At 38.2% G+C, this 15,964-nt stretch overlaps 1 protein-coding gene across 1 annotated transcript in view; it reads right to left on the reverse strand.

Moving 5' to 3' along the window:
* Positions 1-224: 224 nt before the first annotated feature.
* MCM8 (minichromosome maintenance 8 homologous recombination repair factor) overlaps positions 225-15,964 on the reverse strand; it is a 39,043-nt gene continuing 23,303 nt past the window's right edge. The window contains exons 12-19 of the mRNA XM_021688926.1: positions 15,307-15,447; positions 11,628-11,769; positions 8,978-9,173; positions 6,674-6,893; positions 6,173-6,382; positions 5,274-5,350; positions 1,531-1,720; positions 225-436 (exon numbers count right to left, since the gene is read on the reverse strand). Coding sequence (XP_021544601.1) covers positions 344-436; positions 1,531-1,720; positions 5,274-5,350; positions 6,173-6,382; positions 6,674-6,893; positions 8,978-9,173; positions 11,628-11,769; positions 15,307-15,447 — 1,269 coding nt within the window. The 3' untranslated portion in view covers positions 225-343. The remainder of the gene's footprint in view (positions 437-1,530; positions 1,721-5,273; positions 5,351-6,172; positions 6,383-6,673; positions 6,894-8,977; positions 9,174-11,627; positions 11,770-15,306; positions 15,448-15,964) is intronic.

Consider the following 15,964-nt stretch of genomic DNA (forward strand, 5'->3'; position numbering starts at 1 on the left):
AGTATTTGTATGTCAGAACTATTTAAACATTAAGATGTAACTTGGCAAATACCCAGATGGACATTTATAAAAAAACTATGAAGTTTTTATAAGAATAAAAGAGGTCAAAAATAAAACTATGAAAAAAAAATATCATTTAAAAATCTAAACAATTTATTTTTAATCTTTCAGAAAAGCTGTAAATATAAAGCATGTGATTTTATCACTTCTTAAATTACCACTCTTTTCCTATTACATTACTTTTAGGACGTCATTTCCTAGAGAACAGTATTCTTTTTTTTAAAAAAACGTATTCTTTATTACCAAGATGGTTTTAACCGGAGGTGCTGGTTTGGTAGTCCTTTTACATAGTTTGAAGCTGGTAAACCTTTGGGCCTTTTTTTAAGAGGTAACCTTGGTCATTTAATGATCCAATAAAATTTTCAAAATCAGCAACCTGGAATAAAATATCAAAAAACAGCCCATTAAGTAATATGCAAAAATATTATTTATAAAATGAATCTCTCAAACAGAAATATACAATTCTCAAGTTTCTTGGGCAAATTTATTTGTATTTCCTCATAGAGAAAACTGCTAACATATGAGCTTTCAATTCTATTATGAGATTCTATTCGATTAGCTGAGCTAATAAAAAATAAAAACTGCAGTATCTACAATATTTTCTTTAAAAGATTTATTTATTAGAGAGAGTGAGCAAGAGAGAGCACAAGCTGGGGGAGAGGCAGAGGGAGAGGGGGAAGCAGGCTCCCCGCTGAGCAGGGAGCCTGATATGGGGCTCAATCCCAGGACCCCGGGATCATGACCTGAGCCAAAGGCAGATGCTTAACTGACTGAACCACCCAGGCGCCCCCAGAGTATTTTATATTTGTTTTAGATTAGCTTCAAAACAAAAATTAGACTAGCTTCAAATCTGAAATGAAGTGGGCAGTTTTCCATATAAACTATGTGCTTAAAGTTGTATTACATCCGATTTCACTAAAACTTTTAAGTAGGTGGAGCAGGTGGAATCATGTCTATTTAACAAATGAGGAAACTGAGATTCAAAGATGTTAAGATGACTTGCCCACAAGGGATTGTCAGAGAAACATGGAAAGTGAGTCTTGCTAGGTTTCTCCCAACTGTCAAGATACTAAAAAAGAGGTAGGTATTCTTTTTTATGGCTGAGTAATATTCTCAGTGTGTGTGTGTGTGCGTGTCTGTGTGTGTATGTGTATGTGTGTGTACTGCATCTTTATCCATTCATCTATTGATGGACACTTAGGTTGCTTCCATAATTTGGCTATTGTAAATAATGCTGCGATAAACACGGGTGCATATATTACTTTGGAATTAGTGTTTTTGTATTCTTTGGGTAAGTGCACAGTAGTGTGATTGCTGGATCATTGGGTAATTCTATTTTTAATTTTTTGAGGAACTTTTGTACTATTTTCCACAGTCATCCAAATCTTCTGATATTTAAGAGTTCTATACTTAATAAAGACCTCATGAGATTGTCATTAAAAGATTTATTAAGTATTTGGTTTATCATACCTGAATGTTTAGCTCTTTGGCAATCTGCCGAAGTTGTTGAAATTGAAATAAATTATTGTAAGTTCTTTCAGCAATGTTGTTGAGAGCAGAAATAAATCTTTTTGCTGTTGACCTGTTGCTCATTCCAGAACCATGCTGGGATCGCTCAAAATCTAGGTTTCCAAATTCATCAGAATAAGTTCCTAGCATGCTTAATGAGAGAAGAAAAAAAACAAAGTTACCCAATGTGGCATGGCTATAAAATTTCTGTCCCAGGTTATAAGAAGAAAAATGTGTAACCAACCATGAGGCTCATGTAGCAAAGATTTAAACATGTACTGATTGAATGGCCACCATGAAATTCACTATGGTATGAACTATGTGGAGATAAAAACATTTGTGGACACAGTTACCACTTTTAAGAAACTTACACATTTGAGAAGAGAAAAGCATAAGAATACAAAGTTGATAAACTATGATATAAATACCTGGAACATTCTTTTTGATTCATGAAAAAAAGAAATCCTAAACATACTAAATTTAGGCTTTAGAGGAAAAAGATATGTTCCCAGCTCCTAGTAAAGCATCTGACAAATGAAAGATGTTTAAAAATACTGTGGAAATGAACTAGAAGGGTTCTGCTGATTTGCAGTAATGATGGTTAGATATGAAAGGATCCACCTATTATTTCCAGTTCTCTGCTGCTGCCTCTTATTTTCACAGTATCATCAAAGAAAGACATATGTACTTTATAGTAGATTTTGGCCAGAAGTCTGAAAACACCAGAGATATAATTAGCCATCATCTGTAATCCAGCTCTATGGCTGATTCCCTGCCTGTACAATGGAACAGATATAATCTCACAGCAAGGCTTACAGGCAAAATGTTATTTAAATCAGGAATTGGTTAATCAAATATAAATTGGTCACCTGCTAGGCAGCAGACTTGTAGTGGTGAATAAAACAGATGTAATTCCTGCCCTTAAGGAGCTTATAGCAATGAGTTTACAGGGTTACTAAAACATAGCTTCATTTTGTTCCCTGACTAGTAAGAGCCTACATGAAAGAGAAAGCTCTACAAATAGGAATGAGTCATCCAAATAAGACTGTAATAAATAAACGTAATATAATTAATGTAAATAAATATAATGAACGAGAGCTTATTTTCTCATAAGATACTTTTCAAAAATGCTTTAAGCTACTATGTTAATTATTAACAACTTATGTTCACCTTAATTATATTTAATCACCATATGCTATCCCATTTAGTCCAACAATCTCTGATTTAGGGACTATTATTCCCATTTTACAGATGAAGAAGCAAAGTCTAGTAAGGTAAGTGACTTGCCAAAAGTTACACAGCCAATGAGTGGCAAATCTGGAATCTGATGTGAGCTATATGGCTTCAGATGTGAAGATTTATAAATGTCTGAGCCAAAAAGAGAAAAAACTCAATTATCTTTTATCTTTGAAGGTGGTTCTATTCTCCTGTACTTCTAGTATATTTTTAAAGAAAACTTATGTGAACTTTTCCCCATAACATTTAGTTTATTCAAAAACTCAAGAGAGGGAAACTGAAATGGAAGAGTTAGTGAATGGAAAATGATTACTACAGTCAACTTTACTATCAAGGCAGTACATTTACTGAGGGCATACTGTGTGCTAGGTATGATCCTGGATCCTGGAAGTACACTGGTAAATACGAAAGATAAGGTCCCTGCTCTTACAGAGTATAGACTAAGGTCAGAAAGCATGGTGAGTATAACAAAAACAGATAATTCACAATCTAGTCTCAATGTGTTTAACTGGGTCTTGAAATATACCATGGAAATAACAGCAGGTAATTCCAATCACTAGGAATCAGCTTATTCTCGTTATCTGAAAATTTTTATGAAAGCCAGTAAAGAACATTCAATTCACGGAAACAAACTGGTAATCTCACATAGGTACTGTTTATAGTTAACAACGAGATATGTTTTTTCAGAAGCCCAGAAGTAAACTGACAGCTGAAAGCTAATTCAGAGTTACCAGCAAGGCAATTTTGAGAAGCAGCAGAAACAAATACAAAGTTCTACAAGAAATGCTAAAGAGCTCCTCTTGGATGGAAAAGTATATGTAAACACTGTCTGACCTGAAGATTCAGACATGCAGAACCAATTATAAATGAGCAATACACCATTTTTATTGAAAAGGTTTAAAGAGTAATTTATCTTAAGTGTAATGCTCAGATATGAGAACAAATCAGACCAGTGGACTTATTGTGGAGAAATACCAGATAGCTGCTTGAGGCAATGTCTGGGGTCTGAGGCCTATGGAAACTAAGTAAGGGTAAAGCCTCAAAAACAATGTTACAGGTAAGACAGGGTGACAAGGTAATTTGATCCTTGATTTGCTCGATAGCCAAAAGTCTATGAAGTAGAAGCACACGACACTGTTCAGTAGAGCCAGGCACCAGAAGGCCCAAAGGGTGAGAGATCATTAAATGGAAAAGGAAATGTTAGCTCCACCCCCACAGGTGGAGAGTTTTAGAGCAAGATGTTCAGAAAGACTGTAAACAAAGAGGCAACTTTTTGTCATTAAACGAGAAGTCCCTACTGTTGGCCCTTGTTTTTAATTGGGAAAAAAAGTTAGAACCCAGATTTTCTGGAATTTTGGTTAGATTCACTGACTTAGTTTTCTAGTGAAAAAAGGATCTCTGTTAGGGCAAGCTCTAGGTTTCTTACTGGTCTGGTCTACCAGAAGTCAGGCAGACAACTGGTATTTGTGGCCATTCCTCTATGTCACGTGCTAGTACACTGAACCTCTGGCAGCATGTTGTAGGAGACAGTCTAGTAATTCCTAGACTATCTGGTTGCTTACAAATGGCAATTGGAGAGTCCCCAATATAATGAAGTCAATTGGAGAGGGAATGAAGCCAGCTTGGTAAAAATTTCATCTACAAGACCCCTCAAACCCAGTACTGAATCATGTAAAAGAGAAAAGAACAGTCCAAGCACTGTGTAATATTAAACCAATACAACAGACAAAAGATAATATGTTAGGAATTGGTCGAAAAGGGTTACTAGTCAGTAAGTACTCATGATTTTACCCATTATGAAGTTGTTGCTTTTGCGCGTTCTCAAAATATGTTTTGTTTTTTTAAGATTTTATTTATTTGACAGAGAGAGAGACAGTGAGAGAGGGAACACGAGCAGGGCGAGTGGGAGAGGGAGATGCAGGCTTCCCGTGGAGCAGGGAGCCTGATGCAGGGCTGGATCCCAGGACCCTGAGATCATGACCTGAGCCGAAGGCAGACACTTAATGACTGAGCCACCCAGGCACCCCAAAATATGTATTTTTGAATTGATTTTAGAACTCTGTGAATGTATTACCCATTCAAAAAAACATTTTTAATATTATTTACACAAATATTTTATTTTTTATTTTTTTAAAGATTTTATTTATTTGACAGAGAGAGACAGTGAGAGAGGGAACACAAACAGGGGGAGTGGGAGAGGGAGAAGCAGGCTTCCCACTGAGCACGGAGCCCGACATGGGGCTCGATCCCAGGACCCCGGGATCATGACCTGAGCCGAAGGCAGACACCTAACAAATGAGCCACCCAGGCACCCCTACACAAATATTTTAAACCAAGAAAGTATAGTTTGTTCAGAGAATCAAATGGGCAAGGTAAAAATAATTTTGCTTGGCCTAATTAAATATATAATTTGAGATGAAAAGATGACTGGTATTTCATTTAAAACAGCATTTAAAATTTAATCTTACCTATATTTCATAACTTCAACTATATCGTCAGCATCTTCTTTGGTTGCTTCCTCTCTTAATTCCAACCTTGCTCGGGCCTTTGAAAGAAAACAAGCATTTTCAGATAACAAAAGTAAGTATATTTACATAGTTTGAGCAGGATATAGTATGTTGAAGCTTATTTCATTTATTCATTTTACACAAAAACTGATTTTGGGGGGAGGGAGACTAATATGAGAAGTCAGAATGAAATTATCTGAAAACTTGAGTATGAAAACACTCATTTAAAATATGGATGAAAACCTATTTGTATCTACTAACATATCTCTTTCTGAGTGTTCATTTCAGAAAATTTGATTATGAAATACACTTGGTTTTTCTTTGCCTTTTACTTTCAGGAAATCATGCCTAACCAATTTGTTAAAACAACATAGAAGGATAATCTGATTTTAAATGCAAAAAGCCCAAACTCCAGCTAATTTTAACTGCCAGAGTTCTCTTAGCATTCCAAACCCATGAATAAATGTTACTGCTGTTAGGAAAATAGGTACTATCGTTATGGACCTGTCATGTATCAAATCAAATACTGACACATTCTATGTTTCCATATATTCAACTTAGAATCTTAGAATCCTTAATTAACCTAACCACTTGCCACACTCCAGGAGTCTTAAATGTCAATAAAAGGGGGGGAAAAAAAGTTGCATGGTATGTAACTGGTCCTGTGCCTAGAAAGAAGTGGCTATACTTTGACTGGTTATGATACAGATATGACCAAACATTTTTAAAAATTTTATACATCCATTTATAATGTCTCTTAGTTGGAAGAAAAATCAAGTTAATTATGCAGGAAATTGAGAGAAATCGTATCACCTCTTGCCCCCATTTTTAAGTCAAAAAAGCATGAACTTAAAATAAACCTCTGTTAGGCGAATCAGAGATTCCAGCTGTCTAGTGGTGATGGGTGAGCTATTTAACCGCTGGCTCTGTTTCCGAAGCTCAAGGTAAAAATCTTGAAGAATCTGAGCAGCTTCTGTGGATAGCCTCGGATAGACATACTGCCGAGCATAACCAATGTACTTTCTCAATAGCTGGTGGGGAATTAGATCTATTGTTTCTCCAGGAACTACCTAAAGCATGATAAAAAGGCCCAAGATTATAAGGATAGCAAATAAAATCTTTCTGTTAAAATAACTTGTTGAGATACATAAAAAATTCTAAAAGACTTTCCAAATAAGCCAAACACTGTAGTTCTAGCTCTGAGTATAGTTGGCTTAGATTATTTCAAATGAAGTTTACTACTGTTGTAATATAAAAGGTTTTGGCATGAAAGTGATGTACTACTGCTCTACAATAAGCAACATACTGAACTCGGACATTCAAACAGAACGGAAATGAATGCTTAAGAAAGAGACGCCTACCTTTAATCTTTCTGATAATGGTTTATCAGACACCACTTCAAGTACAGAAGTATTTGAATCCTGACTATTTATGCGAGCTACGGTGGCACTGCTAACGGTTCTCTGCTTTCCCGCTCTTATTGCAATCACATGTTCAGAGAGTAAGTGATCATGATCTTCATTTGGGGTATCTAACAGGATAAAGACCAAATCAAATCGGGACAGCAGGGCGCTCCCCATTCTAAGAGGCATAAAAGAAAGAAGAAACAATGATTGGAATCAAAACAAATAGAAAACCATTTACTCACTTGTTTACTATTCAAGTTCCATGTAGAACTTTAAAAAAATTAAGTTTAAGTTAAAGAAACAAGCAATAACTTTTGGATTTGATACATGCACCAATTATGGAGAGACACCCTTCAACACGTAAACAAGCCATATATGTACCTACCTTTGGTAGGCTGAGGATAAGGCCCCTTCTCACACAATCTTTTTTTTTTTTTTTTTTATCAGAAAGAGACAGGAGAGAGCACAAACAGGGGAAGCTGCCGGCAGAGGGAGAAGCAGGCTCCCCGCTGAGCCAGGAGCCCAATGCGGGACTCAATCCCAGGACCCCAGGATCATGACCTGAGCCGAAGGCAGACGCTTAACCCTACCTGATGGTCAGCTTCGCAATGAATGAATTTTAAAACACATGCTATGTGATTCACCAGAGGTTATCTAGTTGGGTGGTTTTAATTTTTTTGTTTTCTCTCACCAAAACAGAGTCTCTAAATGCATCTATGATCACTTAGAAAAAAAGCCCACTTTTTCTTAAAAGTCATTATAATCGGGGTGCCTGGGTGGTTCAGTCAAGCATCCACCTTGATTTCAGCTCAGGTCATGATTTCAGGTTGTGAGATCAAGCCCCGTGTCAGGCTCCATGCTGGGCATGGAACTTGCTTAATATTCTCTCTCCCTTTTCCCTGCCCCTTCTCAAAAAAAAAAAAAAAAAAAAAAAAGTCATTATAATCATTATAATAAAAATGCTGTGTTCTACTTAGTCATCTTCCCTAATCCTACCAGATAGTCCTTCTGAGACAAGAAAACTAAAATCCAGAGTGATTAAAGAATTTGGCCAAGGCCCCAAAGCAGGTTTGGGTACCTTTAAAAACCAGAATCCAAGTCCTTGTTCAATAGGATCTTTCTGATTTTCCCAATAAAGCACTTTTTCATTTTACTAAGAAAAACTAATAGATTGACTTTTTTGGTGGTGGTGGCATAGCATCTCCAAGTACAATTGTATATTTTGCTAAGTATCATTTTTATAGTAAAGGTACACATTATCATCAAACATTAGGAAATTTGTTTTTTTTCCTCTAGAATTTAAGCTTCCAATTTTTCACATGAGGCATTCTTTTGTCTTTTTCTCACTTCTGCATCATTTCAATCTATTTCCCCCTTATACCTTTTGTCCAACCTATACAGAACAAATTAGAAGAAAAAGCATACACACATACAAATACAAACTGTGTTTTTGGAAGTGGGATCATACCCCATTTATAATATAAGTGCTCTTTTAACAGCAAAGCACAGAGCTATCAGCACATACAGAGCTACTTCCATTTTTATAATTGTTACTTTCCACTGTACAGCTTGCCATAGTTAACCACTATGCATATCAAAGGGCATTTTAAGTTGTTTCCAATTTTTGGTTGTGATAAATAATGCCATCATACCCAACCTGTAAATATATCTCTGTGCACTTGTGTGACTATTTCTGTGGGTATGATTCCTAAAAGTAGAACTGGCTAAAACGAATGTACATTTAAAATACTGGTAAACAGGGGCACCTAGGTGGCTCATTCGGTTAAGTATCCGACTCTTGATTTTGGCTCAGGTCATGATCTCAGGGTTGTGAAATCGAGCTGAGTCAGAGGGAGGAGGAGAGCCTGCTTGAGGCTCTCACCACACGCCCAGTGTGGAGTCTGCTTGAGATCTCTCTCCCTCCTCCTCCCTCTGCAACCCCCCCACCACTTGCTCGTGCTTGCTCTCTCAAAAAAAATTGTGAAAAATATGCCAGTTGTCCTTCAGGATGCTAACTTGAATATGTGAGAACCCATTTCCCAACCCTCTGCCAATAATGATTATTAATATCTAAAATATTTGCCAACCTAATAGCTATCAATGATACTTCATTGTTTTAATTTGTAGTGCTCAAAGATGTTTTTGTACATTTACTGGAACTTATCATTTCTGTGAACCATTATGTCCTCAGTTATCTTTTTTCTTATTGATTTATAAGGATTCAATATATTAAAGGTATAAATATCTAAAGAGACTTACTTTAAATTCTCAGAAACTGTTTTGGCTTTATTGTAGTGTCCTCCAACTGGATTTGCAGCAGCAATGATGGATGTTCTAGCAGGGAGGCTACAAACCATGCCAGCCTTAGCAAGACTAATACTTTGCTGTTCCATAGCTTCTAACAAGGCTTGATGTTGATTCCCCATCTTATCAAATTCATCTATTCCACAAATACCTACAATCATAGTAAAATAATACAGAAAAAGCTTTCTTTGGTCAAGTTCCAAACTTACAGGATGGAAACTGTTTCACCGTAAAGAATTATTTGTAATTCGGGGTGCCTGGGTGGCTCAGTCGACTGTTAAGCGTCTGCCTTCGGCTCAGGTCATGATCCCAGGTTCCTGGGATCGAGTCCCGCATCGGGCTCCCTGCTCAGGGGAAGCCTGCTTCTCCCTCTCCCACTCCCCCTGCTTGTATTCCTGTTCTCGCTCTCTCTCTCTGTCAAATAAATAAATAAAATCTTAAAAAAAAAAAAAATTATTTGTAATTGTTTCCAGCAGTTAAAATTATAAAATGTCATATGGTTGAGAATGTGTGCTTGTTTTACAGCAAATAAAACACTTAACTTTTATGTAGTATTTTCTCATTCAGCGTTTTCTATAGGCAAGGCACTATATTGTGAGGGCTATAAAAATGAAGATATGGGAGTGACCCTCAAAAAGCTCAAAGACTTACATTCAAACAGGTGAGATTAAGATATATACATATTCAAAAGATAGTGTATTTCAGCAACTACAAGAGATAGGCATAATTACCTAAGATCAGTTTTCTGGGTAAGGAGAGGACATTTGAGCAAAAACTTCAAGGTGGAAAGGGAACAAGCCTTGAGACCCGTCTGGGGTAAGGGAAGCACGAGTACAAAAGCCTACTGCAGGAATGTGACATGCCTGGAGTGTTGGCGGCATCCCAGGTATAGCAAGAAGGCCACTGTAGCTGGAGAATAAGAGGGGAATAGTAGATAATGAGGCAAAAGAGGTGATGAAAAGGCCAGAATGTGAATAGCCCTGGACCACTGTCAAGCCTTGAGCTTTCACTCTGAGTGAGATAGGGAGCCACTGGAGGGTTCTGAGGAGAATAACTTGATCTGAGTTTTAACAGGATTGCTCTGCCTTGTTAAGAACAACAGGAAGGGCAAGGGTAGTCACATGCATTCCAACTATGAGATCACACTACTAATCCATGTTAAGAGATGACAGCAGCACTGGAAAAGAGGCTGGATGCTGGATATATATGGAAGGTAGAGCCCACAATATTTGTTGATAGACTGGATATGGGGTATGAGGAAAAGTCAAGGATGACTGCACATTTTCTGATTTGAGCAAACAGAAGAATGGAATTATCACTGACTGAGATGGGAAAGACTGTAATAGGTTTGAAGGGGAACATCAGGATTTCAGCTTAGGACATAGTAAGTTTGAAGAAGTTATGGAAATGCTGCAATAATAGGCAATAAGAAATATGTGCCTAGAGTATGAAGAAGAGATATAAATTTGGAAATTTTCAGCAAATAGGGTAGGCAAAGCCATGAGACTAGGTAAGATCATCAAGAAGGTAAGCATAGACTAAGGAAAAAAAGGTACATTAACGAAGCATCTGGAGGTGCCAACCAGTTAAGGTTGGGGAGATAAAGAACAAGACTGAGAAGGAACAGTCAATAATAAAATAAGAAGAAAACCAGAAGAGTGTAATGTCCTAGAAACCAATCAGGTAAAGTATCAAGGAAGAGGGGGGGCAGGTGGGGATACTGAGAGGATCTGGATTCAGAAATATGGAGGTCACTGGGAAACAAAGGAATGAATGACCTTGACTGGAATCTGGGCACTGCTTGACACATGCATAGGAACATGTTTTTCAATAGGGTTAAAGCATCACCATGAGAAACTTAGGTAGCAAAGCTTAATTAGAGATCCCTTCTTGCTGAGCTCTCCAACTGGATTTCTTATAAACTATCAGTCAAATCCTGAAAAACATCCAATAAGATGGGTTAAAATACAGGAAAACTTCTAATTATAAAGTAATAGCTCTAAATTCTTATTTTAAGTCCTCAGAGTAAAAGGATAACATTCACCTTATTTTCAGTTCCAAGGCATCTAGATCTATTCTGGGCGAAGTAATAGTAATGCATTCAGCAAGTATTTACTGTGCACCTATGTATTGGGCAATGTAAATATGGCAGTTAACAGGATGACCAAATCCTCCCGCTTAACGTGAAGTTTTAAAACAGGCTTTAAACAAATGATCACAAATGTGATGGTTGTTATGAAATGGGAAGTGCAAGGAGCAATGTATACCTATTTGACTGGATTGATTTTTATATATAATCGTGTCTGCTGCAAGAGTCTGAAAATGAATGACAGTAAGTACCAGTTTCAGTTCTGCAGTATAAACTGTATTTCCAGTTAATTTTTCTGGCACTCATTCTCAACTCACTGGTTGATATAGTGCAGTCCAAATGCCTCTTGAACAGAATGTAAAGAAATTAACTGGAAAGGAAAAGGCTTAAAAAAAATCCCCAAAGCTCCAGTAGACCTAGAATAATGCCTTTAAAACCCTTGGCTCAATTGAAAAATAGAAGCTGTAATATTAGGGAAATTAAATGTTGTAAACAGTGGAGAGTTTGGTCTCTTACCTTGATCGCCAAGTACAAGAGCACCGGCTTCCAAAGCAAAATCTCCAGAGGAACTATCTTTTGAAAGAGTTACAGTCAAACCAGAGGCGGTTGTGGTATTACCACAAACATATACACCACGTGGAGCAACGTTGCATACTGCCTAAGGAAACAAAAGGTTTAAAAGAATCAGCCAGGGGTGTTTGGGTGGTGCAGTTGAGCGTCGGACTCTTGGTTTCAGCTCAGACGGTGATCTCAGGGTCGTGAGATCAGGCCCTGCGTCGGGCTGCACGCTGGGCATGGAGTCTGGTTGGGCTTCTCTCTCCGTCTCCCTTTGGCCCTCACCCACCGCTTGCTCTCTCTCTCTCAAATAAATAAATCTTTTAAAAATTTAAAAAAAAAAATCAGATAAAGTAAAAGGGAAAAAATAGCTAATAGTGACTGCTCACAAATATCAGCTATATGCCAAGTATTCTTCTAATAGCTTTACTGTACAATCTTTACTACCACAGTTAATAGAAAGGTATTATTACACCCCCACTTTGTGACACAGAAAACCAAGGCCTGCAGAGAGTAACTCACATTGCTGTGAAGATGTGAAGTGAGGATTCAGTTAAACCCAGGCAGCCTGCCTCTGATGTCTATGGTCATGTGAACACTACACAGTTTCATTTTGTGCTTAATTTTCAAGTTCAAACAGAAAAAACATGAAGGCCAATTTTAATTTCAAAGGCTTCAATACTTCTTTATACAGCAGGTAATAAAACGGCTCAATAATGCTCACCTTGTGAGTAAACAAGCTACAGCAGGTCAGAAAAGTGGTTAAATAGCACAAGAATTAAAAGCATGGCAGGCAGACCTGTTTAAATCTTGCTCCGCTGCTCTCAGATCTCTCTGAGCCTCAGCTTCCTTATGTTTTATCACTTATATCCCTGAGGAACAAGAGAGATCATGCGTGTAAGGCACTTAATCTGGTACCTGGCACACATACCCAATGCAAGGCCACTGTGTATGCTGTGCACTGCACAACCACAGGAGACCGTCCTCACGCTATGTCGATAATGCACACTGGACATGTGCAGTGCCCAAGTGACCCTATGGTGTTGGCACCTATAAACAGTAGCTATCATTATTTTTGTTATGGTAATTCCTTATTCGTCTAGGAGGAGGATGATGGCTTACTAAAATGGTCAGAGGAAAATAGAATTAAAAATGTAAAGTGGGGTGCCTGGGTGGCTCAGGTCATGATCCCAGGGTCTTGGGATCGAGCCCCGAGTCGGGCTCCCTGCTTGGCGGGAAGTCTGTTTCTCCCTCTCCCACTCCCCCTGCTTGTGTTTCCTCTCTCGCTGTCTCTCTAGCAAAAAATAAATAAAATCTTTAAAAAGAAAATGTAGGGTCAGCTGGGTGGCTCAGTTGGTTAGGCGACTGCCTTCAGCTCAGGTCATGATCCTGGAGTCCTGGGATCGAGTCCCACATCGGGCTCCCTGCTCAGCAGGGGGTCTGCTTCTCCCTCTGACCCTCCTCCCTCTCATGCTGTCTCTCATTCTCTCAAACAGATAAATAAAATTTTTAAAAAAAAACGTAAAGTAAACAATTCATAACCATTAGTGTTAACCTAATTTTTAAAAACTTTGGTTTAGCAGGGCTGGAAGACTTACATAAAATATACTCCACTGTTTACAGTATTTAATTTCTAATATTACAGTTTCTATTTTTAAATTAGTTTAAATGGCATTATTCCAGGTCTAAAAAACATGAAAAATTGCCAGTGTCATTTCTTGGTATTAAATTTTTTTCAGTACCATTAAATGTATTTTGAAACCATTATCTGCCAAGACCTATTTCTTAAATTAAAAAGGAGTAAGAGAGGGGTATCTGGGTGGCTCAGTCGGCTGGGCGTCCGACTCTTGATTTTGGCCCGGGTCATATCTCGGGGGTCATGGGATCAAGCCCCATGTCAGGCACTGCACTTGGAGGGGAGTCTGCTTGGGATTCTCTTTCTCCCTCTCCCTCTGCCCCTCCCCCCTGTGCTAGCAGGTACATGGGTGCACTCTCCTCTCTCAAGTCTTTTTTTTTAAACTTTTCTTTTTTAAATCTCATTTATTTATTTGAGACAGTGAGCAAGAGAGAGCATGAGCAGGGGTAGGGGCAGAGGTAGAAGGAGAAGCAGACTCCCCGCTGAGCAGGGAGCCTGATGTGGGGCTTGATCCCCAGACCCTGAGATCATGACCTGAGCTGAAGGCAGACACTTAACTGACTGAGCCACCCAGGCACTCCTAAATAAATAAATCTTAAAAAAAAAAAAAAGAGAGAGAAATGGAAGTTTTATGTACCATAAGCAAAATGTATAAATTATAAGATTTGTATAGATAATCAGACACTGTGGAGGTTAAACCAGGCTTCTACCTATAAATACACTAATTCAAAAGTCACACACATATACACCGATATAAAAGACAGAAAAGGAAGTGGTAACAATTCAGGTCCCCACATGTACCGTCTACATGCGCAGTCCAGCTAAGTATCCTGCTTTCATTTTTATAATCAATTGTTTCCGCTACAACTGGGTACTCTACGGCTCAGTTGTCAGGCTTGTAGTAAGGGCTCAGAACAGAATTTTTTTTTTTTTAAAGTGGACCCCATTGGTTCAAAGGAACACGGAAACATAGATGAAATGTCAGATTAGGAATTAAAATGATGACTGGTGTAACAATCAAGCATAGGGGATAAATAATGACTCTGACATGAAGGATAGTGGGTTTATAATGCAACGATGAGGTCAAAGCGGTTCTCAATCCTGGCTGCACAGCACAATCCCCTGTGGAAGGTTGTACACACACAGACACTAGAACCCTAATCCAGAGGCTCTTAATTCAGTTGGACTAGGGCAGGCCCCAGGATTTTCAGAGTTCCAAAGATGATGCTGATATGCAGCCAGAGTTTCAACCCCTGAACAAAGACTCAGTAGCCACAGGACTACAACTTACCAAGAGAACCCTGGTCTGGTCACATTTTTCCACACTGGGGGTGGTGGGAAGGAATGGGACACATGGGCATTCTCAGAAAGGACATTATGACTGGCTTACCAGGTGTCACTCCCAGGCAACCACAAGTATTCCAACAAGCAGAACCTTCTAGAGCCATCATAAGCCCTGATGGGGAGAACCACTAGGCTCTGACTGGCAGAGGCAGAATCTTCTTGGGCACCAATAAGAAGTTAGCCACAGAAGTTGCCTTGCTTTAGAGAGAAGCAGTGGAGATGCACACAGACTGATCTCTTACCTTTATCAGACTATTCCTAAAGCTCAATACACTGTTTATATAGTTGTGTGAAGAGAGAATGCATGACTCTGCTTCCCTGCTCTTTACTTTCTCAAAATATTCTGGTCATAGGTGAAGTCACAACAAAAAAGGCTAGCAAAGCTGATACCAAAAAAAAAAAAGAGGAAGAGAAATGGCTGACATTTCACAATAGCTGACATCTCAACAGACCACCATGTCTGCACAGCCTGTGTAATCTATTTGAAAGGATGGCCAGACAGAAGTGATGTATTACTCACATAAACCCCAATTCACTTTTACCACCAGACCAACTATATCCTCTGGCACACAAATACTACATGCTTTGAGAAAATTCACTTGTGAATCAGTCACACGTTTCATCAGGATTACATCAAATACTAGATGATTGATTTCCTACCTGTAGCATCTGACTCTTTCCCAAGCCTGGATCTCCAACAACAAGGACATGTGGATCTCCTCGAATCGGAATTCTGTTTTTGTCATCTGCATATTTTTGGCTTCCTCCGAAGAGTGCTAATGCCAAGCCTGCTTTAACAAGCTCAAATGTGAAAGAAGAGGGAGGGGGAGAAAAACCTCAAAACTGAGAAAGACACAAAGATGACTAGCAAAAAAGGGATGCTTCTCCTTTTATATTTACATTTACTTGAGAATTTTTTTAAAAGCATGGTTCAACTTTACTTTTTTCCCCCTAAGGAAATTAACTTAAAATATAAACTTCTGTAACGTAAATGATTAAAAAGCAAAAACTAGGAAGCACAGAAAATCAAAGAAGTATCTTTAAAGTCACTGAGTAAAGACCTATACCTTGCAAGGCATGAATCTACTCCACAAAACTGGGGAATACTTGCTAGTTTCCACTTTAACACTTAGTGCCCAAAGCCACTTTAAAGGTACCTCATTCCCATTAGCTCAAATTAGTAAGCATCTTGTTCATACAAGGAGCTGTAGTTTGCCTTTCACATCATTCATTTATGGAGAACAATGACATATTAAAATACAAATAAATGGCTAACAAAAATAAGCTATTTTTTGCCAACTTTATATATTTTTGGGTA

The sequence above is a fragment of the Neomonachus schauinslandi genome, chromosome 10, assembly GCF_002201575.2.
Source record: "Neomonachus schauinslandi chromosome 10, ASM220157v2, whole genome shotgun sequence".
Lineage (NCBI taxonomy): Eukaryota > Metazoa > Chordata > Mammalia > Carnivora > Phocidae > Neomonachus > Neomonachus schauinslandi.